Source organism: Nanorana parkeri, unplaced genomic scaffold (genome assembly GCF_000935625.1).
Source record: "Nanorana parkeri isolate BGI_ZX_2015 unplaced genomic scaffold, ASM93562v1 scaffold310, whole genome shotgun sequence".
Lineage (NCBI taxonomy): Eukaryota > Metazoa > Chordata > Amphibia > Anura > Dicroglossidae > Nanorana > Nanorana parkeri.
The window spans coordinates 829,097-855,421 of NW_017306578.1; the positions used below are offsets into that span (position 1 = coordinate 829,097).

Sequence of the window (26,325 nt, forward strand, 5' to 3'; positions counted from 1 at the left end):
GCCCTCCCTCCCCTTTAGTCATTGGTTGCCAGGACTGCTAGCTTCCTAGCAATCAATGATGTCAGGCAGGGCCGGTGCTACAACGTAAAGTGATCTGGGCAGCTGTACAGTCACTCAGATCACTTGTACAAGTTTGCAAATGTGAAATATTGTCAAAATATTATTTTGTAAATAAAGAAAAAGTACAGAGCTTGTTACTGCTTCTGCTATAAGTTTGTGTTCCCACTGCAGGATGCACCTGATGAGACTGCACTAGAGTAAGGGTTAAAATTAGGGTTAGGATTTAGGGAGCTTAGTTTTAGGGTTGATGCTTTTTGTTAAGGGTTCATTTTAAGTCTGGGAAAGGTAGGAAATAACTGTAAAGGGTTCATTTTAAAGTAACGTTAAGATTTTAGTTGAGGGCGGGGTTAAGTGTTAGCGGAAGCTTAAGGGTCAGATTAAGGTTAGGGGACAGAGCATTTGTGAGAATAGCCAAACATTAGTGCTCAGTTCTCAGCACCTAAAACCAGCATATTGTATTGAGAGAATATCTGAAAGGGACCTTCACAGATGTATTGAGAGAACTACTTTCACCCAGGTAGTGTCTATGTTAATTGACTGTGAAGGTTTTTTTCTAATGTAACCTTTATAAATATAGGATTAACTGATAAACTTTAAAGATCAGTTAAAATTACATGTGCAGCCAAGTATAACTAAAGGCAATTTCTTTTTTTTTTTTTTAACATTTAGTGGTGAGAGGTTAGAACCACTGTTAGGTGTTTATTACTGTGTGTCCTCTTTAGAGAGATCCATCCTCTCTAATTGTCCTGATCACCAATGTCACCAGAAATGAAAGTGAGGGTAAATTCAATATTTTGAGTTGCCACCAGAACAGAAATAGGCAGGAAATATTCCAGCTGGGACACTTGCTCCTAGTTCCCGTCACATTCGTGGAAGAGTGTTTTTCATTCACATTGGACAGATATTCTGACACTCCCTGTTACATTTACAGGACATTTCCCTAATGTGACACCGATCACAAAAAAAAGTCATAGTGCTTTAAACTCTTCACTACTTTATCAAAAATGAAAAAGGTTTTGGCTTTAGATATAATTTAAAGTGATATTTAAAAATGACAGCTTTTTGAAATGCTGAGTAAATCAATTGCAATAGCTGCTGCTCCTTGATGTGTAAAGGTTTTATCTTTCTGCAGAATCAGCTGGTCCCCTGAGCACTGGCCCTGATATCCTGTTTGAGGGTGGCTCCTTTCCCTTGCAGTGCCTCCTTGTGTGTACTAGTAAGCTGTGCCTCCACAAACACACAGACACAGCAAAGCAATCCCGACCCCTGCTCCTGGCTCCCTTCTTCAAGCTAGCAGATGGACTCCTGAGCACTGGTGTGTTCCTAGTGATCTTGTACAAAACAGGAAGTTCAGGTAAGCTGAGCTGTGAGATTTGGAACCAACTGTTTAGATCATGATTACTGAAAGTGCTTGGGCAAAAATAAAAAATAAATGCTTTGTTGGGCAATGTATATCTGTTTGCTCTGGATTTATTATTGGAAAACGTATTCAATATGTTAATGGTAATTGAAGTCTATTATATCCTACATGCTATCTTGAGAAAATGTGCCCTTTCAAAAAAGAATATACCTAGTTCTTTATTAAAGGAACCCAAATTCTACACAGGCCTTTGTTTAAATGTTATTCATTGCCATGGCTGGGATTGCTGCGAAAAGCCTATGTACAGCTTGCCATTTGATGGTTTAAAAAGAAGTCTTATTATTGGAAGATTGACATACAAAGGCAACTACTGCCTATTATCTTTGCTTAACAGACTATTATGATTAAATCATCATTTTCCTTTCAGCTTTAGTGCAATCCATGCTTCACACAATTAAATTAGACCAAATACCCATAAGCACACAAACCTGGAAAGCTAAATTGGCATTTTCATGCATTCCAAATATTTCTGGATCATCGGTCAAGGGCAGATTTTCTATGTACTCCTTATACAACTGCAGACTGTCAGCATCTGGGCTGAAATATATACCTAAAGTGTGTTTAAAAATACAGCTCATTAGTTTTTTGCTCGTTTCATTCTAAATAGGAAAAAACATGTAAAGAAAATGAGTTTGTATTAAAGCACCCTTGCTTATTGAAATGAACACAGCCCGAGAAAAGGGAGATTTCTAGACAGAGACAATTAAGAATAATACTGTCCATCACACGATTATCACTGAAATATTTTTGAACTAAAAGCATGTAGCTGTTGTTAAACTCTCAACATTTTTATTTAATCCATAATTCATGGGGCGAAGAATTAAAATATTGTTATTATTCTGGACCTCAATCAAGGACTACTTTGCATTATCAAATGTCATCCTGTACTACTCTGCTGTAAATCTACAAATTTAATGCATTTACTTGACCAGTATGAATAATGCATTTTCGGGAACTAGTTATTTCATTGTGCGGAAGAAGGCATTTACTTATGTGCACTATTCAAGTCGCTTGAAGTTTGTAACTCTTCAGGTGTTAAATAATTTATTGTACTATGTAACGCGTGTTATTACCATTTGTGAAAAAGAAAACTTGGTTTTATATAGTCATTTAAGAAAAAAAGTGTTATCAAGTCTTCCTTTGCCAGCTTTCTCACTCAGAACATGAACCAGGACCTCCTCATTATTAAATATACCTACCGTGTTTCCCCGAAAGTAAGACCTACCCCGAAAGTAAGACCTAGTGCTATTTTCAGGGATTTCTGTAATATAAGACCTCCCCCGCAAATAAGACCTAGTTCGGTGGTAGGTCTTGTATTACAAAAATCCCTGAAGATAGCGCTAGGTCTTACTTTCGGGGTAGCTGCACATAATAGAATTTTACATGTGAAGACCGGCCACAGCTGCCTCCGGGGAAACACGATATTGCGCAATATAATGATCCTGTGACCTAGGGCAACATATAACATAGCAAAAGATTTTGCTCTTCTGCCCAAATACTGACAGGAACAATGGAAATTAGACTAGAGCTGCAGCTAGCGATTATTTTCAAAATCGATTAGTTAGCCGATTATTAAGTTCGATTAATCGGATAAACAATAAAATAAAGTTTAAAAAATGGCTCCAGTGATAGAACTACTAGTTTGTATTGAGAATAAGAATGTATTCAGGTACATTTCTATCCTAAATGACATAAAAACTAAATTAAGAAATCAGCCAAAACTTTTTTTACGTTTTGGATAGAGTAGGAAAGGTTAAAATCTCTGTTAGATTGTTATTGCTGTCATTAAGGAGATTTCTTGTCTGCTTGTCCCAAAGAAGGGTTGAGTTGCATTCTTCTCAAAATGCTCCCTTTGCCAGTTGTCACCAGAATAGAAATAGCTATAGAAAAGTATCTCTTTTTCTGGTGACAACTGTGTAAAATTCTAGACTCCCTCTAATTTTCTGTCTTTCACACGTGTGTTAAAATCAGGCATTGGAGAAACATTTTTAAAGCCTCTCTGCCAACTATTAACACTCATGTGGGATAATGCAATAGCAACCGCCCAGTGCAGTTCACACATCGGCATCAGCGTTGTGTTGCTGTGTGTTAAAAAATAGAGTGCATGTCGCGATCTGGAGGGACTGCCGCTGGACAAATGCCTCCATTGAAGTATATTGAAACGCCCCTTAAATGCTCGGTCAGTGCTCCTATAACATTTTTCGGGCATTTAGGAAGCATTGCACAGGTGTTTTAGGAGAGGCATAGGAGGTTTTGCAATCCCAGAAACCTCTGGGGAATCATAGAGGGAGTGGACATAGAAGGTGCAGATGCCACTTCCTGTCTGTACACAGCCAGCATTTTGCCAGCAAGAGGACAGCTTCTAGCCAGGTACTTGGAAACCTGTGACAGCCTGACCTGTGCCACCTGTAGTGCCAGCTGTTATCTATATTATATGAATCTATATTAATGCAGCAATGCACAGCATAGAAAACCAACAATCCGCCTGCAAATTTAACCACAGCCTAAGCACACCTCAAAGCTGGTCACTTCTCTTTATTACATTACTTCTCCTTTAACACACATTTCACAAGCGTTTTTGCCTCCTTAATGCCTTGAAAATGCCCGTCCAATGCCTTGTTAACACTATAGGCATGTTAATAAGTGTTGCTCCTTCATTAAATTCTCAACGCACATGTGAAAGAACCCTAAGTGAGTGAATGGTCTAGAGCAGGGGTAGGCGAACTCCGGCCTCCCAGGTGTGGTGCAACTACAAATCCCATGAGGCATTGTAAGACTCTAACAGCCACAGCCCAGAAGCAGATGCACTATGGGATTTGTAGTTTCACCACAGCTGGAGGCCTAGAGTCTGCCCAGCCCTGGTCTAGTGGCTTGATCTACCCAATAGTGAGACATACAGCAATAACAATCTTACTTCTAACCTTTCCCCAATCCAAAAAAACTAAAAAAAAAAGTATTGGCTGGAGTTCCACATGTATTAAAACCAGAGCAAGCCAGTCAATAAGCTTTTATACCGGTGTGGTATTTTCCATTTTTTTTACAGGTTTCCTTTAGTGGTCAAGAGCTTTAAGATGGAATTGCATACTTAAAAAGTTATGGTACAAAGGGCTGTCATTCTTCTGTAATTAAATTAATGCTACATTAGGTTAAGACAAGTTTGGCCAAATAGATCTATAGATAGACAGATGATAGATAGATAGATAGATAGATAGATAGATAGATAGATAGATAGATAGATAGATAGATGTTTTACCTGAACCAGAATAACAGTATTTATCTTCAAGGGTCTCGGGAGAAAAGAATCTCCTTAAGATTGTTCTTAAACATCTTTGGTCCCATGCATCAGTTACTCGTCCTCCATATGTTATCTCCCCTGGAAAATAGTATCATGCTTCAGTTTCACTGCCATATGTTTTTTACAGTAACGTCTTACAGCTCAACAGATTCATGTCACACTTATGCCCAAAGGTCATATGCGGTGCAGAGTAGTGGCAGAGAGAGGCACATAGGCACCAAGAATAATTAGCATCTTTCGTACAAAAAGACAACAGCTCTGCAGGTGGCAAAGATAACATATCTCAGCTGTCTTCCCAAAACTGCCTTACTTGAACTGAATTAAAAATAAAATATCTATTTCTTCATATTCTTAAGTAAATAGTCCAAAAAACAGCAATGTTACTTGGAAAAACTAGTAAATCTACATGGGACTTAAAATTGTGATCCACCTGAATGTGTATTAATTACTAGTGTTACTTATTATTATTTATTGCTTTTGCAGCCACTTTAATCATACTGTATGTCATCTGATTACCTTTAATTTTTGTGAGACTTTAGATATATAGTTACATATATAGTTGTTTGCAGTCTTTGCTACTTTGTATGCCACTGACACTATGGGGCTGATTTACTAAAGGCATAGAGGCTGTTCACTGCAAGAAAATTTTCACTCTGCAAGGACATTTTCCCTTAGCTTTATGGATGAGGTGAAGCTCTGCTACTTCCAACATCCAGTCATGTGCAAGCAAAAATACAAGCAAAGTTTTTTTAACATTTCCTAGCACAAGATTGGGTATTGGGCATTCATTAAGTATTACAAAGTGAATTTTCAACACATTCACTAAGCTAAAGGAAAATGACCCTGCAAAGTGTACAGCCTATTAGCCATTAGTAAATCAACCACCAGGTTGTTATGTTCTATTAGGCAGGAAAATCATAGCCATTGGTCTGAAATGAGAAAAGCCTGGACACCAGTACACATGAATGTGCTGTATGTTGAGGTATGTTGAGGCTTCCCTAGATAAACTTCTTCATACACCTCAACCATGTATAGAGGCCCCTAGCACATGTATGTTAATGATATCTTCAGATGTCCAGCTAGATTAACCTCCTTCTGGCTGGCCGTTCTAAAAAAACGGTCGGCCAGGAGCTTCCTGGATGTAACAGGGCATCAAAAGACTCCTGTTAGCCCTGCCCACTCACACTCCTATAGAGCCCGGGGACCGCTTGTATGGGGTGCCGATCAGAACGCGCCCCCCCCTCCGAGGCCCCCCTCCCGCTGGTCCCGGGCTCCGCTGTGCCCTGGTGCGGGCCCAGGCCCAGCATGGTGGCTCTCTGACAGGGGATCAGAGGGAGATCGGTACACGATCTCCCTCCGGTCCCCTCTCCGCTGTCAGAATGTGGAAGTGATGCAAATTATATCACTTCCGCATTCTTGTGTCACTCTCCAGTTTCAGAAGCTGGAGGGAAGCTGATGAAGCAGATCTCTGCTTCATCAGCTTCTTTGGGTGTCCCTAGGTGACATTAGGAGTCTTGGAGACCCCTGATGTCTCCATAAAGAGGACCTGTCACATCTCTTTGCTATCACATAGGGGGGTTTCTTAGCCCCCTATGTAATAACAATAAAGTTAAGTGAAAAAAAATAGGAAAAAAAATTAAAGTTGCAAAAAAAACCAAAAAGTCATGAAAAAGAATTAAAAAAACAATTTTTTTTTAAAAAGTCCCCACCCATACATACATGCATGCAAACATGTGTCGGGTGTGCATACATGCGAAAACAACGATTGCACCCATTATGCCGCACATGTTGCATATCGCCGCGAACGTCGCAGTGAGAGCAATAATTCTAGGGCCATCAATCACTGATAACAATAAACTGATGAGCGGTAAAAGCTTTTGAAGCGTCGCCTATGGTCAATTTTGGGTATGGTAGTTTATCGCGATTTCGGTGCGTACAATTTTAAAGCTTGACATGTTTGGTGTCTATTTACCCGACGTGACCCCATCTTTTATATTTTACCAAAAAAATGGGTAATAATACATGTTTTATAACATAATGTAAAAATTCAGTAATTTTTCCTTAATATAGTAAAAATAAACCTCCCAGTGGTGAATAAATACCACCAAAAGAAAGCTCTATCTGTCCCCAAAAAATGGTATAAAATGAATTTCAGTACAGCGTTGCAGAATAAATGTCAGTCAAAGAACCGCAGCGCTGAATACTGAAAAATGGCCTGGTCTTCAAGTGGTTAAAGCAGAAATGAAAGTCTCTTAAGCATAGTGTTAAGAAGCAGCCTACAGTAAGGATTTAAGAAGGGTTTCGCAGGATAGTAGTTTGCCTTTATTGCACAATTTCTAGTATACAATTTGCACCTATGAAATTAGGGATGTCCAGATACCAGTTCAGATAACAGTGCAGATACTTGGCATTTTCACGAAAACTACCAGGGTTGCATCGGTTGCAGCTGGGACCTGGCTCTGGCACTCCACCACTGTCCTGAAATCATTAGTCTGTATTGTTTTAGAAAAACTGTCACATGCCAATAAACAAAAATGGATCAGTACTTGTATCTTTTAGTACTTAAACAAGTATCAGAACTTGTACTTGAAAAAATTGTATTAATATTTATAAAAACAAAATCATACAATAAAACAGAGATGCACAAATCCCAGGAGCCCCGTATGCCTCCTAACTTTTGAGGTTTTTCTCTAGTCTAGCCTTGGAGCTCGAAAAGTATCGGTACATGTACTTGTACCGAGTACGGAACTTGGTATCTGAACATCCCTATATGAAATAAATGTGTAAATGTGTTTTTTTTCCTGCAATTGTTAAACATATTTAGAATGATCAACAAAAACCTGCACAAAATTTCCCCCAATGCCTGTTTAAAGTTGGGTAATGTATTTTGACCCCTGATCATGAAGCGAAAGCACTTACCTGTTATATAAGTAAGTGCGTGCCATGGTATTTTTCCTTCCTGACAGTACAGGTTTAAATTAAGCAGTGCACATTCTCTGTCACTGTCAGTAAATTCATAGCAGATGTTCCAGCCAAGTGGTCCAAACTTCTTCCTTTCCTACAACAAAATCATTAGATATTGTTTGTAAAAAAATAATATTCTGCATTAAGAATTTTTTGACGAACTAAACGGATTGTCTTTTTGTTTATCCTCTTTAGTATGTAGTCAACCAATAGCTCCTGAGATAAATATAGGTTCTTAACTACCATAGAGTCTTATAAAGGGCAAGAGATGAACTGCCATACCTTGAAGTTAAAATTTAAGCCAACAGACCAGTGTAGGGTGCAAATTACACTTGCCTCCAAGGTCCTAAATGGTTTATCTGGAGTTTCAAAGTCCCAGTAAAGCAGCGCTTCCAAAAACGGCATCCTGCTCCTCAATATCTTTGTTTTATGTTTTCAGCCAACAGAAATTTATCTGGAAGGGTCTAACATCCTAATATATGAGTAACCTATCAGAACAGAGCCTAAGAGGCCACTGCCACTGTTAAGCTCTCATTAAGGAAATGCTAGCTGTCTGGTTGTTATGCTGACCCTCTTGGTTTAATACTTTGAGATACTGACCCTGATCAGGTATGCAGATAGTATGCAGAAAGGTCTTCTGACTTTCCTGATCTGCATAAGTGTTCCAGGTCAGTGAGTGATAAAATATTGAAGCCAGTGGCGCAGCATAAAGGCCAGGCAACTATTGTTTTGAAAAGGAGATCATCAGTAGCAGTCCCCACATTTCTCTCTTGACAGGTTTACACCGCAGTAGGCAATTGACTGAAACACTCAAACTGTGAAGCTGTGGGTCAGTGCAGGGACAGATGTAATAGAGATGTCATTTAAAGGAAAACTTCAGGTATAGAATATGGAGGCTGTCATTGCTGATCTTTCCTTCTAAAAAAAGGTTAGTTGTCTGGCTGACAGGCTCTTAGTACTTTCTAAGGCACTGACCTGGAACAAGTATGTAGGCCCACTATAACTATTTAATCTGTGTGATTATGTCAGCTCACTACCTTAAAGTGGACCTTTACCCCCTTTGGCAAAAGATCACATCAGCATGCAGCTCAGCATGCTGATATGAAATCATCTTATATTCATTAGTTAAAGAAACATATTTTAATTTTACTTGTTTTCTTTTTCCTCATTCTTTTTGGCATAAATTATGTAATGGAGCCCGAGTGTTGCATCCTGAGAATGTTACATCAGCAGAGCAATGCTGGAAAATCTCATCTGTAATCTCATGAGATCTCAGAGAAAGGCATTTTCCTCCCCTGAGATGATGTGCATGGTCACATATCCTAGTCACACGTGCCAGAGTTCCAGGAAGTGAGGTGGATTAATCTGCCCTTAGTAAAAATGGCGAATGTGAGAAGAATGGGAGGAAAAGAAAAACAAAATATGCAAAGAAAAAAAGGCCTGCAATTATCTAGAAGTATGTGTTTGTAGATTGTCATTACTAAACATTTCCAAAGGTGCGTTTGTTGTTATTTTGAAGATATGGATAAAGTTCCTCTTTAAAGTATTGCTTGTTCCATATCAGTTTGTTCAAGTGTTGAAACCAGGTCAGTCAAAAGCCAGTCTAATAGTATTCCTAGGAGGTAGGTAATAGTAGCCCTCAAGTTCCTTGGTCTAAAGGTTTCCTTTAAGTTTAGGTTGAATGCCAAGAATTTTCTCCGTGCAAGGAACTTAAATGTTAACATTAAGAATTAAGTTATAGGACCACCACAGTGCTTAGCAATAATAATGAACAAGTGATTGCTAACACATCTCCTTAGCTGTAATTATGTGTATATTCAAAGTCATGCCATACTGTCTACTTGACCTTTACTGTAATCATGACTTCAAATTGTTGGTATTCTAAAAGAGTACTGGCTTCATTCATGAAAATTCTACCCAAGCTGTGCTTTCAACGTATCCAGCTGAGCCTTGATGTTGTCATGTCACAAAGATGCCAATTTCAAGGCAAACTTAAACAAATACAGGGAAAATCATTTCCACCTACTGGAATACAGTTGCTCCTACACACTGATATCCCATAAGCACAATGAAATGCCACATGCATCAAAAGAGTAAGATAATAGCCTTAACCCTTTGTAAAATTGTTTATACATTGTTTATAACCGCTCTCCAATGTGAGGTAAAAACCATCTTGAACAGCTGTCACTGAAACTGGTGTACCCACTAGAAGATTTCCACTCATCTTATAAAATAATAATAATAATAATAAAAAATCTTAATAATATACTAACTTTTGGATTACCCAACACTTGTAATGGAGACAATAGTCCCCATGACAGTCCTAGTGTGGTAATCCCTCTAGCTGGGACAGAGTGTCTTATCCTTCCATTCTCCATCCAAAACTAAAAAAAGGTTTTAGGTTTATATACAGTATAAGGCAACTTTTTGATTCAGGCATGCATGATTTAGATAAGAGCATTACATTTTCACATAGCTTACAGATTGCAGTTTCTTCAAGAACTGTAATGAGTTTTTCCTTACATTTACTACTTCAATACACTGAGAGTGTATTGAAGTAGTAAATGTGTATTGAAGCAGTATACACTGTCAAGTGTGAATGAGCCCTTAGGACATAAGTGAGTTGTTACATCTGAAATACATTAAGCTGTACTAAAAATGTTAGATCCTGTTTTTCAGATCATCTAATTAAATTTAGCCACACTCAATGTTTTTTAAAAATCAAATCTAATCTACGACCTCAATCTTTCCAGGAGAGGTGTGCATAAAATATTTTAAAAAAGTGTCATCATGTGGACTGCAGTGCAGGAAATAGGATATATAGCCAAAGATACTGTATGTATGACATGCATTGAAAAACCACATAACAGCAGTGTATCAAAATCAATAAATTCCCCTGCTGTTCACAGTACACATGTCTCTAGTGATTCACTATGCTCCATGGTCTAATAAAAATAATAATAACAGTACTGAGTGTAACAATTCCATTATTGACATTTTGACTTTAAGTAAAATACAGAAACAGCACTGAAGTTATGTGCGGCCATAGTACACTACTTGAAGTCTTTAACCTTTAGCTTAAATTCATGCTAACAATTTCCAATACATGTTCCAGTAGATTAGTCGGTAGAAAAAGAAAGTCACCTGAATGATGGCGTGGAAAAAGCAAATTCCAAAAATAACTTTTCTCCATTTTCTGCCAAGCAGATGCTCCTCGAAGAATGTGGGAGTAATTTCCGTAAAGGCCCGACGGATATTAGCACGGAGACCTTTTGGAGGCTCATTAGTAACCTGCAACAGAAAGCCGTTTGCAGAAAATGTAATGACCTCTTTGTTGAACATTGCATTTTAACATCTCATTGTCTTCTTGTCGGTGTCAATTACCTGGTTTCTATGCTGCCGGGAACAGAGGATGTTGTGCTGGCTGTGACAAACATTTCTAACTGATGTTTCTTAATTTCAAACCAGTAATGTGGGGGTTTTTTTTTTTACAATATTGAGTGCAGAAAAAATCTTTCTTAACTTGGAAATATTGGGCATAACCTAATATACATACAGTATATACAAATATACAATGGCTAGTGGTTAGCACTTCTACCTTGCACTGGGGCCCCCGGTTCAAATCCGGGTCAGGACACTATCAGCATGGAGTTTGCATGGGTCCCCCCCCCCCACACTTTACAGGCATGCTGGTAGGTTAATTGTCTCTTATCTAAATCGTTACTATGAATGTATAAATGTGAGATAGAACCTTACATTGTAAGTTCCTTGAGGGCAGGAACTGATGTGCATGCGCACTGTATGTGAATTATCAGGGCTACACAAATCTATCATAATAATACTGATAAATAGACTAACTGCATACTCCCATAGAGCCCAACCATGTGTCAATACTCATTTTATAAACTGCACTAGAAAAATGACAGCTTAATTTTTTTAATTGGCAACGCTTGTGTTGTTCGTCTACAATTTATGTCTATACATTTGTTTCCTTAAAGCCTCCAGGGGGAAAAAAATCCCCTTGCAGCAGGGGCTACCTCTGCAAGGGTTAACAGCTCGCTAATACCTAGGGAACATGTGTAAAGGATTTTTACTTACCTGATTCCCGCAGGCTCCAAGACTGGCACCTGCAGCCTCTTTTCCCTGCACTACGGTTCTCAGAAGCCTGTTGACGACATCATGCACAATGCAGGGCCCACAGCTGTGCATTAGACAAGAGGATGCTGAGGGATAGTTCACAAGCCAAAATGTAGGGGAGAGAGGTGAGCACCGACTGCCGGGGGAGCAGGAATCAGGTAAGTAAAAGTCCCCAGTATACAAGCCCCCTAGACAATAACGAGCAGTTAACCTTTGCAATGTGGGGGTAGCCTAGGGTTGCCACCTGTCCAGGATTGACCCGGACATTTCGGGTTTTGAATGCTGTGTCCGGGTTTCATGGCAGCAGAAACCCGGAAAAAAGAGGTCATTCAGACATGGGCAACCAAAATTAAGATAGAGGCTACTGTACCCCCACCAAAAATAAAACTTAACTGTGATATTTACATTTGAATGGGTGACGCTATTTACATACAAATAAGCTGCGGCTCATTCACCCAAAAAAATGTCAGTGCGCTGCTATAGTGTTCGGGTTTCACTAGAAGGAAAGGTGGCAACCCTAGGGTAGCCCCACTGTAAGGGGAGTTTTTTTTTTCCGGAGATAAGCTTTGAGCTCTGCCATTATGGACAACTGCAGTTGCATAAACACAAGTGCATTTATGAAAGCTAGACTCTGACTGAACAAATGCGCATCAATTTTCTTGGGGAAGTGTATGTAGTAGGGATATGTGGTGTGCTCTGCAGTGTCTCAGGGGGGCTTTGCATAATCTGTGGTGGGCTCTGTGGAGTCTATGGTGGGCTCCGCAGGGTCTCAGGGGGGTGTGCAGGGTCTCACGGGGGCTTTGCAGGATCTGTGGTGGGCTCTGCTTCACAGCCACCATAGACCCCGCAGAGCCCACCATAGTCCCTGTTGAGCCCACCACATATCCTGCAAAGCTTGCCACAGATCCTGCAGAGCCCACCATAGTCCCCGTTGAGCCCACCACATATCCTGCAAAGCTTGCCACAGATCCTGCAGAGCCCACCATAGGCCCTGCAAAGCCCACCACAGATCCTGCATATCCCACTTGAGACCCTGCGGAGTCAACCTGAGACCCCAGCTTTCCTGCTACGCTAATAGCGGAACATGTGAAAAGCTGGATACAGCGTGTGACAGGTTACGCAAAAGTCTAAAACAGGAAGGGGTGGGGCAAATTTACTGGAGGGGGGGTGCCTGAGCTTTGTCTTGCCTAGGGCAGCCCCAAACCAAAATACACCACTGGGTAGGGATCACTAGATGGAACCACAGTGGCCAGTGTAGGACATGCTCTTCTACATACCCAGAACTGTTGAATAGGGTTGGTGCCAGGAGTTCTGCAAGTGAAGTTTTAGCAAATGAGCCAACAGTTAGGTATGAATAATACCATTTTATTGACACGTTACTGCCTTTTTATTTAATTGACCCCCCTGACAGGGTCACTTTAAAGGAAACTTGTCATGAGGGAAAATGGAAGCTGCGGTTGTTCAGAAATATTGAAGTCAATGGGTCACTAACATTTTTAGAAGTAGGCCAGCAATGGCTACCTCCATATTTCCCTCATGACAATCTCAAAGAACAGTAATGCATGGGTCAAGCACAAACTAATGATTTGTGGTTTGCAATATAAGGAAACAATCCACAGTATTTAGATTCTATGCAAATCCATCACACTAAGGTTTAGAATGAAAATTTTTGTTATGAGCTCTGATAAAATCTTGCCCTGAAAGAATTTTTCCAGGCTGCAGAAATCTGTCTGCATACACAGATGTGACATAAACTGAACATTACAATGCATCTTCTATTTGGTGAAATTACACTACATAAAATAATGCATTAAAACCTTTTTAAAAATAGAGATGCTAAATTTAAAAAAGTCTGATTCCAAAGAAATATATAAGTAAAATATATATTTTCATGTTCATTTAAACAGGAACTGAACTCTGGAAGCTGTGCCCAAAAATGGCAGGTAGAGGGTAAATGACTTGTCACCAGTATTACCCGTGGAGTCCAGAAACGTCACCAGCACACCATTTAAACGTGAAACAAATCCATTTAATGACACACTTGTCATTCAATTACAAACGTTTTCGGGGCCTCATAGGGTCCCCTTCATCAGGCTCAGAATGACGTAATTCTGAGCCTGATGAAGGTGACCATGTGTGTATCATTAAATTTATTTTTTTCACGTTTAAATGGTGTGCTGGTGATGTTTCTGGACTCTATCTGACATTCACGGTGCCACCCGTGGTCATTTCAAGCACCCGCCTGATCTTACAGGTTTATTCTTTGGAATCGGTAAGGAGCACAACAGGACATATCTATACTTGACAGTATTACCCGTGGTCTCCCTGCAACTGACCTTTCTCCATTACTGACTTACCATGCCTTGTTCTGCACTGTATGTCTGTGTGGAGGTGAACATCTTGGTAGAGGCAGGGCTTTACTTCCTCATGTCTGAGCCTCCAGCAAGAACAGTGAATGATACAGTAGTGTCATTACCAAATCTCATGAGACTAACAGTCAGGGGCAGCAGTATTCCACACTGCAGATATACAGTAGTGCCTGGGCATCCTCACATACCAGAAAATGTGCTTCTATTTTTCAGCAGAAATTCAACACAAAAGGGACATTTTGTAGTGTACTGCTTAGGCCCAATGATCCCATCTAAATGGTCCCTATACCATAGCAAATATTAACTACTTGAGTTCAGTTCACAAATGGCAGTTACAAAGATACAACCTGCAGAAACATGATCCAGAACAAGTTTCTTGTATGCACACATAATTTGCTAGACAGCTAAGAACAATTCTGCTAATTCTGAACTGTGGGCTGGTCTGGCAAATGAGACTCACCCATAGCTCGGTAATAACTCAATGTAAGATGATCTGAGCTCACAAGCATACAGTGCTATCAAAAGATATCTAATAGAAATGGCACACCACAGGGACTGTGAAAAGGAGCACAAATGGTCTATAGATATAACACTAATATGTAAACTGCACTTAGACGACAAGTTATTTTATGAAGTAAAAAGTTACACAGTTTTGTCATGTAGCACAGCCAGACAGGTGACTTGACTTTTCTTTACTGCAGTTACGCAATACAGCCTGTCTACCCCAGCCTGTGATTTTGCAGTAAAGGAGTTCCTAGCTTGTGACTGAACAGCGAAAGAGCAGTAACACAGTGATATAATCATGTCTTTCCTCCTATCGACACGTTCCTTGTCTGCATATGTGCATGCAGGACACTTAACTGGTTCGTAATTCTGACCCTTCCTCCTACAGGCCCAGCGTTGCTGTACAGGGGATTACAAGACGCTGAATTCATATCCAATTCAGTTATTCATACTATCTGCATTTAAAATGTATTCAGCATTTTTGTTTTTATAAATACAGAACGGCATTCATTTGTGGGTTTTTTAACATCTGTCTGGGGTTTAGCTTTAAATTTGCTAATGTTATGCAAAGAAATGCTAGGACATTTCAGTGCATGTGATCTTTCAGAATCACTCAGTGGTTTGTATTGAATTGGACAGCAAGGTGTCTATATAGCACTGGAATCGGGTCTTCAATAACCACCAATAAGCACTTACACAGTGCTTTATATTTTATTTAAATGTTCATGAAGTCCTCAAGTTTCCTCCTACCACACAAAAAGTAATAGGATACTTGACTTCCAGGTAAAACTTACCCAAGTCTAAATCCCCTTTGAAAGGGGGTAGGCAGATGTGTCAATAGGCTGCCTACCGCAGCTAAAACACACTTGAAGTGCATGCACCTTTTTTTTAAATTGCATCATACCACATCACATGGAAATAGGTTACCATGCAATGTGATGCGATGCAATGCACATGCAATGGCTAGGTACGTTGGGCTGTCATTAAGAAATAATGGCATCACAGAGCACTTACCATAGCATCATGTGGTACAGGATTGAGATAATGTAGTTACTCCTCTCTGCTCAGCTTTTTTCCTTTTTTATTTTATCATTGATATTCCTAATATTGGTACTTGGCCTTGCATCTGGCTACATGGTCGATCTCTGGATCCGATGTTTTTATTTGGTTCTTTCATACTTTTGCTATATTTTATATGTATATATGTATATATTTAACACACCTTCCTATATTTATATATACTGTTTACTGTATTATATAGTTCTATATAGGCAAAAGTCACCGGGAGTCTGTTTAAACAGCCCCGATGCTGGCGACGTACACTGTACGTCGTCAGTCACGAAGGGGTTAACAGATGGAAGGGAAACAGAAGTGATGACTGCATTATGGTTAATAAATTATTAGATGACAACTATAGTGGAAAAATATAACCTATATATAACGTTGTTGACACCATAGTTAACATATAAGAAATTAAACAGAAACGTGGAAGTATTGGCTATAGCAACCAATTAAACCCTAGCTGCATGTTAGCAATGAAAGCTAGCAGCTGTTTGCTATATGCATTACCTTCACTTTTCTATTTTAATTTTTTTACTCTTGATTACTCTTAATAAGTTTGATTATATCAGTTTTAATACCTGCTATATTCAAAATATAGTTTGCGCATTAGACCGCTGTTCATAATCTCACCTTAACAGAGTTCTGGAGTACTGTAACTGGGAAATTTCTGCTTGGCATAGAGCTTAAAAATAATCTGAAATTCTCGTTGATGGAAACATCTGTAATATAGAGCATTTAGAATATAAAACACAGTAGTACTTCACCAAAGGTAAAATCAGTCACCTTGATCTACACAAACTTGAGATTAAAAGACGGTAATTAAATGGCTTTATGCTGGGCATTTTTCCCATGCTGCTTAACAAAATGATAATGACAGGAAAAGCCACTAATCTTTAATTAGCTGTAGGGTTGTAGGTCAATATCATTTCTCCCCCATGACAAGCAGGAGTTCAAGGGCTGTGTCACATGGCTTTTTCCGGGGAATATAAAATTAGATTGATTTCGTCAAGCGAAGAAGGACCAGGCAAGTGTCACTTCAATATTCTTCAGTGAGTTTATATAGAAACCTGTCAGATCAGTGATCTCATTCCAAGAATGATGGCAGCTAAAAGGCCAGTAAAATATGGCACAGAGCTAGAGGGCTGGGGGTGTGAAAAGGACCAGGAAGCTGCAGCATATAAACAGTACTATAGAACCTTAATACTATCTTGTAAAGATAAAAAAGTGAAAATTCAACCATTTGCAGCCAGCTGTTCATCTGGCGTCATGCTCTGGGATTATTTTTTTAAAGTAATCTGTTGTAGATTAAAGAGCAGAGTAAAATAAATACCGAAATAATGTTATTCTAGTGCTCACAGTCCTTTAAAACATTAGTGAATAAAATCTATTATGTAAGCATGCAGAGCAGAGGCTCAATATATTTTCCAGACGGGAATATTCTGTTTCTCCTTATATTGCTATTCTTGCTGAACAAATAAAAGGGGAAGCAACATAATGTTTAACAATTCTATTTTAAATACATGTATCTGATTCCCTAATGTTTCCTTGTTTGGACCACATACACTATCAAGATTTTTATTTCAATATCATGACTTTTATTTGAATATCTATAGATACACACCTATCAAAGTTTCCAAAGCCAGATTTGTAGTTCCTGACCCCCTAGGCCAACAATCTTGTAACCCCCCCCAAACACCCCCGTAGACTGGTTAGCCTTGGTATCACAATAACATGATTAGACGTCATAGGCATACAGATCACACTAAGGCTGGGGGCACAGAGTCTGAGACAGGACCATGCATCCCAGGAGACGAGTTGAGGCTATTGCCTCAGGCGGCATTCAGGGAGGCATTGTGTGGGATGACACTGGGGTATTCACAGTGCAGCTCAGTAACTCAAGAGTCTGGTAAAACCACAGGCTTACCTCCCTGCTCAGATGCAAAGTCTGCCACACAGGCATGCTCAGTAGCTAAGACTACTCAGTGATAATGTGCCTGATAAAAGTGTAGAAGTGTAGGCTCAGCCTTGCTGAGCAGAGCTCCCTGCCACTTCACCTGCCTATGTGGAAGGCACAGTGGTTGGGAGTTCTGGTCATTGACGCTGGGTCTGCATTTTTATCAGGATCAGTTTCAGTTTTCAGCCTACTCAGGAGGTAATTCATCTAGGCATGCTCTTGAATAGAGACATGTTGCCTACTCTTTCAGTGCACCTAGAACTTGCAACTAAAAAAGTATGGCAAACTATTTTCTTAGTCGGTTAGCAGTTTTTAACAAGGTGTAGTATTCCAACAACCAAAATACACAGAGGGATAACACTGAGGACCCATCTGTATATACTCACAGTTAAGGGAGCAGTCTGGTACTATTTATTCGATATTGGAATGTGTTACTGACAGTCACCAACATGTAAGCTGTGTGCTACCCCAGTCCAGCCATTCTAAGCCATAGCCTATATTGCCTATGCAGATTTCTCTTTGACACCTTTAAATGGTAGTCAAGGACAAAATCAACTGATGTAAAGCTTTACTTTCAGCACCATGGAAAGCTATCACCTTCAGGACGAGTTGACACTTGTGCACTGGCTGTTGTATTTGCCTGGTGCACAGTTATCCTACTGTAGAACTGTAGAATGTAGAATGTAGAACACCAGGTAAATGCTGTAGAATCCCACTAGGGAGAATGTCAGTAATAACTGGGTTAATTTTCCATTGAATCTTTCATAAGTAAACTCCATACTCCACTGCATTTTTCTGAATAGAATTTCATATAATCAGCAATACAAAAAAAAAAAATGTTCACATCACATACTTGGTTCTGTAAAAGTTTTTATTAGTTCTTCCATAGGCAACATCCATGATACTGCTAGGTGGCAGTTCTGTAGGAATATCCAGTTCCCGATTTTCATGCCATCTTTTATCATTCCTTCTGCAATGGGTCCCTGGCCTTGTCCTAGAGATATTGACTGTACCCTGTAAAAGTTAAATTGCGTAAATGACCAGAGCTTGCAACACTATAAATATTGGGTATTCTTTTTTTAGCTATAAAGATAAAAAAGAAAGATTTAAACTCATCTTTGTAAAACAATGTCATGGCAATATAAAAATCCGAAGCTTGTCTGATTAAGTGTATTTTTGTTTCTTATTAAAGTTCATACCAAACATAAACAAGCATGTCAATCTTCAATGTGTTTAAGAGTATGTTGACTCATACTTTATGTTTTTCATTAACCATGGTTTAAAGTTTACAAATTCCTTGGACAAATTCATTTTTTAAAGAATATAAACTGAGAACAGAAATGTAACACAAACCTGGGGAAGAGGTTGGGTAACTCCATGGTAAAGTGATGGGAAAATAAATGGGGAAGGGGAGTTCAAGTCTATTTTTCAAAACAAAATCACTACCAATAATACAATTAATTGTGTTTTTTAAATCATAACACAACCTAAAGGCTTCTAACTAAACCAAGCACTTTTGACCTAGTTGAGCACTATATTTGGTCTACGCAGCCGACATAGAGAGACAGAGAAAGAGAATGTATATAACTAAGACACTTAATGGATTTTCTTACCTTTCCAAATATCCTTTTTCTTTTGCAAATCTTTGAAATGCTCCCATTGGGTCTGATCCAGTACTTAGTATAAAAATTAAAGGTGTAGAGGGTGACATGTCTTGGTAGAGAGTAGCAAGGTCGACTGGTGGATTCTCAATGAATTTCTTTCCGAGATTAAGAATCACGAATTCTGTGATTGCAAAAACAACCTAAAAATAAATATAATTTTAATACTTAAAATGAGAAACATTCATTTAAAAAAGGCATCTAAGGCTATTCAGCAAAATTGTAGACATGTGTGGATACTGTATATCTATCTATCTATCTAGATATATCGATATCTATATATAGATATACTGTATCTATCTATATTTAGATATATATATTTGCAATTTACATTTGCAAAACTATTCAACCCCCATTGCAAATCAGGTTTATTGGTAAAATGTACAGACTTTCAGCTGTTTGTAATGAACAAATCAAACAAAAGCAACTAAAATAGGTCAAACTTAATGTTTCAAATGGATTCCCCAAATTTAACTGAAAGTGCAACTTTTAATTACTTCTGCAGTCTCAAAATTATTCAACCACTTAATGGCAAGCATCTTTAGTACTTCGTAAAGCACCCTTTTGCTGGTATGACCTGCTGCAAACGAGATGCATAGCCAAACACCAGCTTCTGGCAGCGTTTCTGAGGAATCTTAGCCCATTTCCCATGAGCAATGGCCTCTAGTTCACTAATATTCTTGGGTTTGCATGCTGCCCACCGCATTCTTCAAATCCCACCAGAGATTTTCTATGGGGTTCAAGTCAGGTGACTGTGATGGCCACTGTAGAATCTTCCAGGACTTCTTCTGCAACCAAGCCTTGGTGGAATTTGAGTTAAGCTTGGGATCATTGTCCTGTTTGAAGGTCCAATGACGCCCAAACTTCAGCTTCCTTAATGATGGCATGGAGTTTTCTACTAAAATTTCCTGATACATCAATTAATCCATCTTGCCTTCCATACACTGCAGGGTTTTAGTAGAAGAGGATGCAAAGCAGCCCCAGATCATTACCAAGCCAGCACCATGCAATAACTGTAGGCAGAGTGTTCTTTTCAGTGTATGCTTCATTCTTTTTCAGGGCTGTTGCCACCAAATCTTGCTGCAGGTCTTTTTAAGTCACTCAAGGGTTTTTCTCAACCTGCCTTGTGTGAAATTTGTTTGCAGCCGTTAATAGCTTCCTTTTTCGGCCCCGTCTAGGTAACTACCATTGCATTGCAAACTATGCTTCCAACGGTGTCTCTAGGAACATTCAGTGCTTTCGCTATCTTTTGGTATCCTGTTCCTTGCTTGTGAAGAGCGTTGATCTCTTCTTTTAACTTTTTTGACTATTCTTTTGCCGTACTTCTAATGCAGTCAAACATGACACTCAACAAACCTCAAGCCTGTTTAGGTATTTCAAGCTCACCTGATGTAACTAATGATACTCTTGATTAGTTGCATCAGGTGTGCTTGAGACAACACCTGTTTTGCAGATGTTTGCTTTGAGGGGATCTATTCAGGGGGTTGAAAAATGTGGAGACTACAGAAGTTATTAAAAGTTGCATTTTCAGTTGAATTTGGGAAAACCAAATTCCAAACTGTTCTTTGACTTCCTGTTGACTCACCGTCCAACTGAGCCTTATGTGCATATTGTCTGACAATATAAAATAACATAACACCAAGGCATTTTTTGGAACACTACATCCTTTTCTGGGAAAAACATTATTTGATTATTGCACACCTATACCTGTAACAGTCATTGTTTTGAAAACATTGAAACTTTTAGATTTTTCTGTGGCCACCCCTACTCCTTGGGACATCATAGCAGGACACTGAATGCTGTGATACTATGCAATGCGTGAAATATGTGATGCATTGCCTGCTAGTTTCTGAGTGCATCATATCTCCAACCCACAATATAGGGTCATGCAGACTATGTTATGTTCATAACATATGTTTGGTAAATGTTGTGGGTTGGAGATATAATGCACTCAATGCATTTCATTGATTCTTTTAGTAAGACTTAATATTTATTGATCCTTATATGTGTTAGAATTTTATAGTATCAATGCATTCATATATATGTTACAAAGTTCTGTATATGCTTAAAAAACCTTTTACTTCATGTTTACTTGGGATGTTGGTAAGGTCCCTACTTGAAAGGCTTGTTTCTGAATTTTGTGAACTAAAACTGATCTAAGCCCCAGTGGTCCTTAGTTCTTCACAATGCCCTTGTAGTCTAAATTGTAAGGTGTATAATAAATAATTCAATAAATAAAACATATTACAATACTTAGCAAGAGATACAAGCTAAGTGCAACTACTGCTCCTGGCTTAGGCTGCAGCGGAAAGAGTGAATCAAGACACTGCCATGCAGCAAATTAGTGGCTCTGGCCTGAACAGTTTCTGGTTGAAGAGCACCCCAGCTAGACTGAGCTTGGATCAGGTATTAGATAAAGATTATAACCATATATTCAGTTTTTTTATTTAGCACAGCAAGGAAGCTGTGAAGGATTCTGAGTTCTTCTGAGTGGTAAAACCTTTTTAACACCTTAATTATTGGCGCATAACTGAACATTTTGATGTTTCAGATGAAGAATAGTCGCAGGCATTAATAAAGTATAAAATTGTCTGCCCAATGTAAACAATCTAAATCTAAATTACAATTTACATCTAAATTACAATTTCTGCAAAAATTATGCAAAAAAAGCTAGTATGACTTATGCCTCCCACTACTCATGCTATGTTTGAGAAGTTAGGATTTTTTTTTAAATTATTTCTTTTTTTTTAAAATCACATTTTTGTTTACCTTTATAAAGCAACACTTCACAAAAAAATTATTAAAATATTTGGCTTGCTTCTCAAAACATAAGATTAATTAAAAGGTAAAAGTTAAAAATGCTAAAAGGTTTTTTGATTTATTTGTTTAAATAAATGAACACTACCAATTCCTAATCCTAGCAATGCTAATTAACTGTTATTTAAAGAAAGCTTTGTTTAGCATAGAAAAAAAAGGGCAAGAATAGAATTAATTTAAATTTTACTAGAATCTGCAAACAGCATTTTCTTTTCGGTTTAGTAAGAAGATTAGTTTCCTAATAATGAATGGACAGCATTGCATACAATATTTAAAGAAGCAGCCTTACAGAACTGCAATGTAACTTGCAAGAGGCATGCTCAAGGTTGGTTCATTCATAAGTACTGTGCATGCCAATAAGTGAGTGACTGGCAGATAATGCACAACAAACATTTCTCAGGACATTCTTTAGCTAGTCAGCACAAAAAGCCTATTTAAACTTTTTTGACATTTTAGTTTAAAAGCAGAGATTTTTGTTTGATACATATGAAAATAAATGTAAAACCTCACTGCTCCGTCAAGGCACCTCAGTTAGTGTGGTCCATAACGCTTAGGTATCTGAATTCCCAACCATGGGACATATATAGAAATGCATAAATTGCGCGCAGATATGCCTTGGAGGTAGCCCCTTCCACCTTATAGGAGCAGAAACCCACCGGGAGCCCAGACTCACTCAAGGCAGATGGAGACCACTAATGTGTTTCAGCAGCAAATACAAAAAAAAGAGAATATGGCAGCTACTCAGAATTTATATGAAGCATAGAGAAAAGGTGCATGTGGACAGGGTAATCTACAAACCAATGTAAACTTCCATAGCAGACTCTCTAACTAGTTAGTAACCACACTTTACACACTTCTTAAGGGCAATGTGTTTTCACATGTATTTTCAAATGTATACAAAAAAAAATGTTTTTTACCTAAAATGCTGAAGCAGTTTGTAGAGGGTATTTGTGCTGATCAGCTGGAGAATGTGCTGCAATATTTTTGTACTGTTTTGCAGACTGTCCTGTACAAATACACCTTTCTCTTTTTTTGATGCGTATAAATTGTTCTGAGCAGCTGCTATATTTCCTTTGACATATAACTGTGACACTTTAGGCTGTTTGTCAGTTGATATCTGGTCACCACTAATCAACAATTAAATGGCTGGATATGAGGATCCAGCAGTACACTGTGATGATATGACTGCATCTTCTGTTTCCTGTGCAATTAGTTAGTGAAAGGTGTTGCAATTTAGTTTATAGTCAATTCTGCCAAAGATTAATTCAAACAAATGTCAGATGAATGGCAGTATAATATACAAATATAAACCAGTTTAAAGTCAAAAAGTATGCAGTGCTTGGAAAAATAATACTACATGAATCAGTGGTCTTATGCCTGATAAAGCAACTGTGTCTGAAAGGCATAAATGTCTAAGATCATATCTACTGTTGATGACAGTTGACTCATGACATACTCATTGCATAGTTGGTTAGGGTGAAAAAAGACACAAGCCCATAAAGTTCAACCTAAGAAAGAAGGTAAGAAAAAAAAAAGCCTCAATAAACAGAACCCTGTGCCCACAGTTATCCACAGCTGATCCAGGGAAATGCCAAATAATCCCTATAAAGCATGGTTCAATTTGTTCCAACAGAGGAAACATTTCTTACTGATGCCAAAGAGGATATTCCCTGGATCAACAATCTCTGACCCATGAGAGATTTGTTTTCTTTGAGATTTATCTAGACATATTTTGTTCATGGTTTTATATCAGCAATTGTTCAGCAAGCCAACTGCACTTATCTGATTACTAGAATGACAAACCAAGATGTGTATTCAGATTGGGAAACACAAAGTAGTTTTCCTTTAAAGGACCCAGTAAACATCTCCAAGGTGATTCTTGCTGGAGATGTCCTATCCAAGTCCAGCAATAACCAGTCCATATTGTTCAGAATTTACAGTATATTATAACATAGATATATTTTTAAAAATAATTGTTACCTGCTCAGAAAGTTAACCATCTGTTTAACATTTTTACTGTGCAACCCAAGGTTCTATGCTTGCTGCCACTTTAGGCTACACTAGTCTTAGCATGAACAGGCTAAAGGATATTTCATGGGAAGTCAGCCATATGTCTCAAAATATCACTACCAATTACTAGTTTATTTTTAACAAAATGCTTACTGCACATTATTTTCTAAGGAGCTAGCAGCTGACAGTCAAAATGTGTATATTGCCAAAACCTTTTTTAGCTAGTGTAGGGAAGGGCTAAAACTGCTCCCAGTTAATGTTTTGCTGTTTGTGCACCAAAAGAGACATTTTCCTTCACTTTTGTGTGTCAGAGATACAGGAAGTGAAGGGAATTCCTCACTTAGACAGCTGTCCCCACTGGAAGATGTCGCCTTATGTTTTCTAAACCTTCTCTAAAATTTTGGACTTGCCCTCACTTTCTGTTTCAGTGACAATGGTCATCAGGACAAACAAAGTGGTGATTCTGCCTCTTCTGTAGATGCAGACAGCAATATAAACTTGAGAGAAGGTCTAACCCTTCCCCATGCCATCCAAAACTAAAACAAAAGTTTTGCCTAGAGATACATTTTAGATGAAAGAGGGTGGAGCTGAGCACTGGGAGAAGTAGAACTTGCTCTAAATATGGAGATAGCTCAAGGCCTTGTATACAGCATAGACCTAAGATCTAAGGTTCTTCCCAGGCACAAAGGACCTGATTTGGCACTATAAGATGCCTGCTCTTTAGTAGTAATGCTTATTTATACACTGTGGTGGACATGGCAGATTCACATCAAGTGTATACCTTAGTATTCCTGTTTTTCAGTTTCCAGCTGATGGGATAACTCTTTTGTTAAATGTCATATATATTTGACATGCAACAGTTACTTACCTTTTCTTCCATTGCGCTTTTAACAAGAATCAGCTTCTGAAATAAGGTCAGTTTCCCGTCCCATGATTCACGCACAGTTTCACTTTCCTTTCCAGGCTGTACCTTAGACATCTGAGTGTTATACCCATCCCAAGCAGAGGGATTAATTTGAATTTCTAGGGACCCTAAAAATTCAGGACAACAGTTATTATCATTATACTGTATATTTACTTTCCATGAGAAAATCGTTGGTGTGGTAATTCAGGAACATATTGGACGAGAAATACTGACAAAAAGAGACAAGTCATATGAACAAGTTTGGGCATTGTAATAAAATACACCTCAAGTAAGTGCACATAGGAGAATGCTACAGGGCAAACCCAGAACACTGTGTAAGGTCTATAGCTCTCCTTTGAATTAAAGTATATGTAAACCCTAACAATGAACTTATTTGATCCCTTTTGTTCAGTTGAATATACGATTCAGAGTGTATTATATCTGTTCAGAGCTGTGCACACTTCAGTCCAACAAAAAAAGAGGTCCACAGCAGATTGAAAATGATTACCGGTATGGTTTTAATGATTTTTAGGTTGCTGTATTTGGAAAATATATTTGACCGATGCATTGACAAATACATTGTCTATTTTTAGATAATCATCAATACTGGAAAAAAGAATATGGTCAGAATAAGTTTTAGGGGCATATATATGAATGCCAGAGCAATGAAAAATTTAGCTTATGTTGAGCTATTGCCTACAGCAAGTACAAAGATTCCTGTTTTGGTTGCATGAAAATGGTTTAAAACCGTTTTAAAATCTGAATCAACTGCAAGAGACTGCAGTGACCAAAAACAGCCTCCCCTGATGATTGGGATTCTGAATCTGAATCAGAAATGACCATGGAGGCTGCAGACTCGGTCTGGCTCACCATTACAGGAGGGTCCAAAACAGACTCTGCCAAGGATTGCACCAAAGCAAGCTGAATGTTACAGTATCTAAGCACAAACAGCCAGAAGGTCCCCAGAACCATTAGGGGAGTGTGAGCTGAGGTCACTCGTAGCCAGACTATCCGCAGCGGGTCTTTGTGAAAACATACTGCACCATGTGGACGTCAGCGACTAGGCCCAATGTGAGACAAGGCCTCAAGTACTCACAAACCCAGGCAGAAGTGCAAATTAGGTATTCAGGCAGCCGGAGGTTACCAAGGATATCCACTGGATGGTGCT

General features: G+C 38.7%; 1 protein-coding gene across 1 annotated transcript in view; it reads right to left on the reverse strand.

Annotated features, from left to right (window-relative positions):
• The window catches only part of DNAH6 (dynein axonemal heavy chain 6), a 206,105-nt gene that overhangs the window by 14,111 nt on the left and 165,669 nt on the right, over positions 1-26,325 (reverse strand). The window contains exons 62-69 of the mRNA XM_018557925.1: positions 25,122-25,285; positions 19,379-19,569; positions 18,619-18,779; positions 16,442-16,530; positions 10,884-11,030; positions 7,695-7,833; positions 4,734-4,853; positions 1,909-2,030 (exon numbers count right to left, since the gene is read on the reverse strand). Coding sequence (XP_018413427.1) covers positions 1,909-2,030; positions 4,734-4,853; positions 7,695-7,833; positions 10,884-11,030; positions 16,442-16,530; positions 18,619-18,779; positions 19,379-19,569; positions 25,122-25,285 — 1,133 coding nt within the window. The remainder of the gene's footprint in view (positions 1-1,908; positions 2,031-4,733; positions 4,854-7,694; positions 7,834-10,883; positions 11,031-16,441; positions 16,531-18,618; positions 18,780-19,378; positions 19,570-25,121; positions 25,286-26,325) is intronic.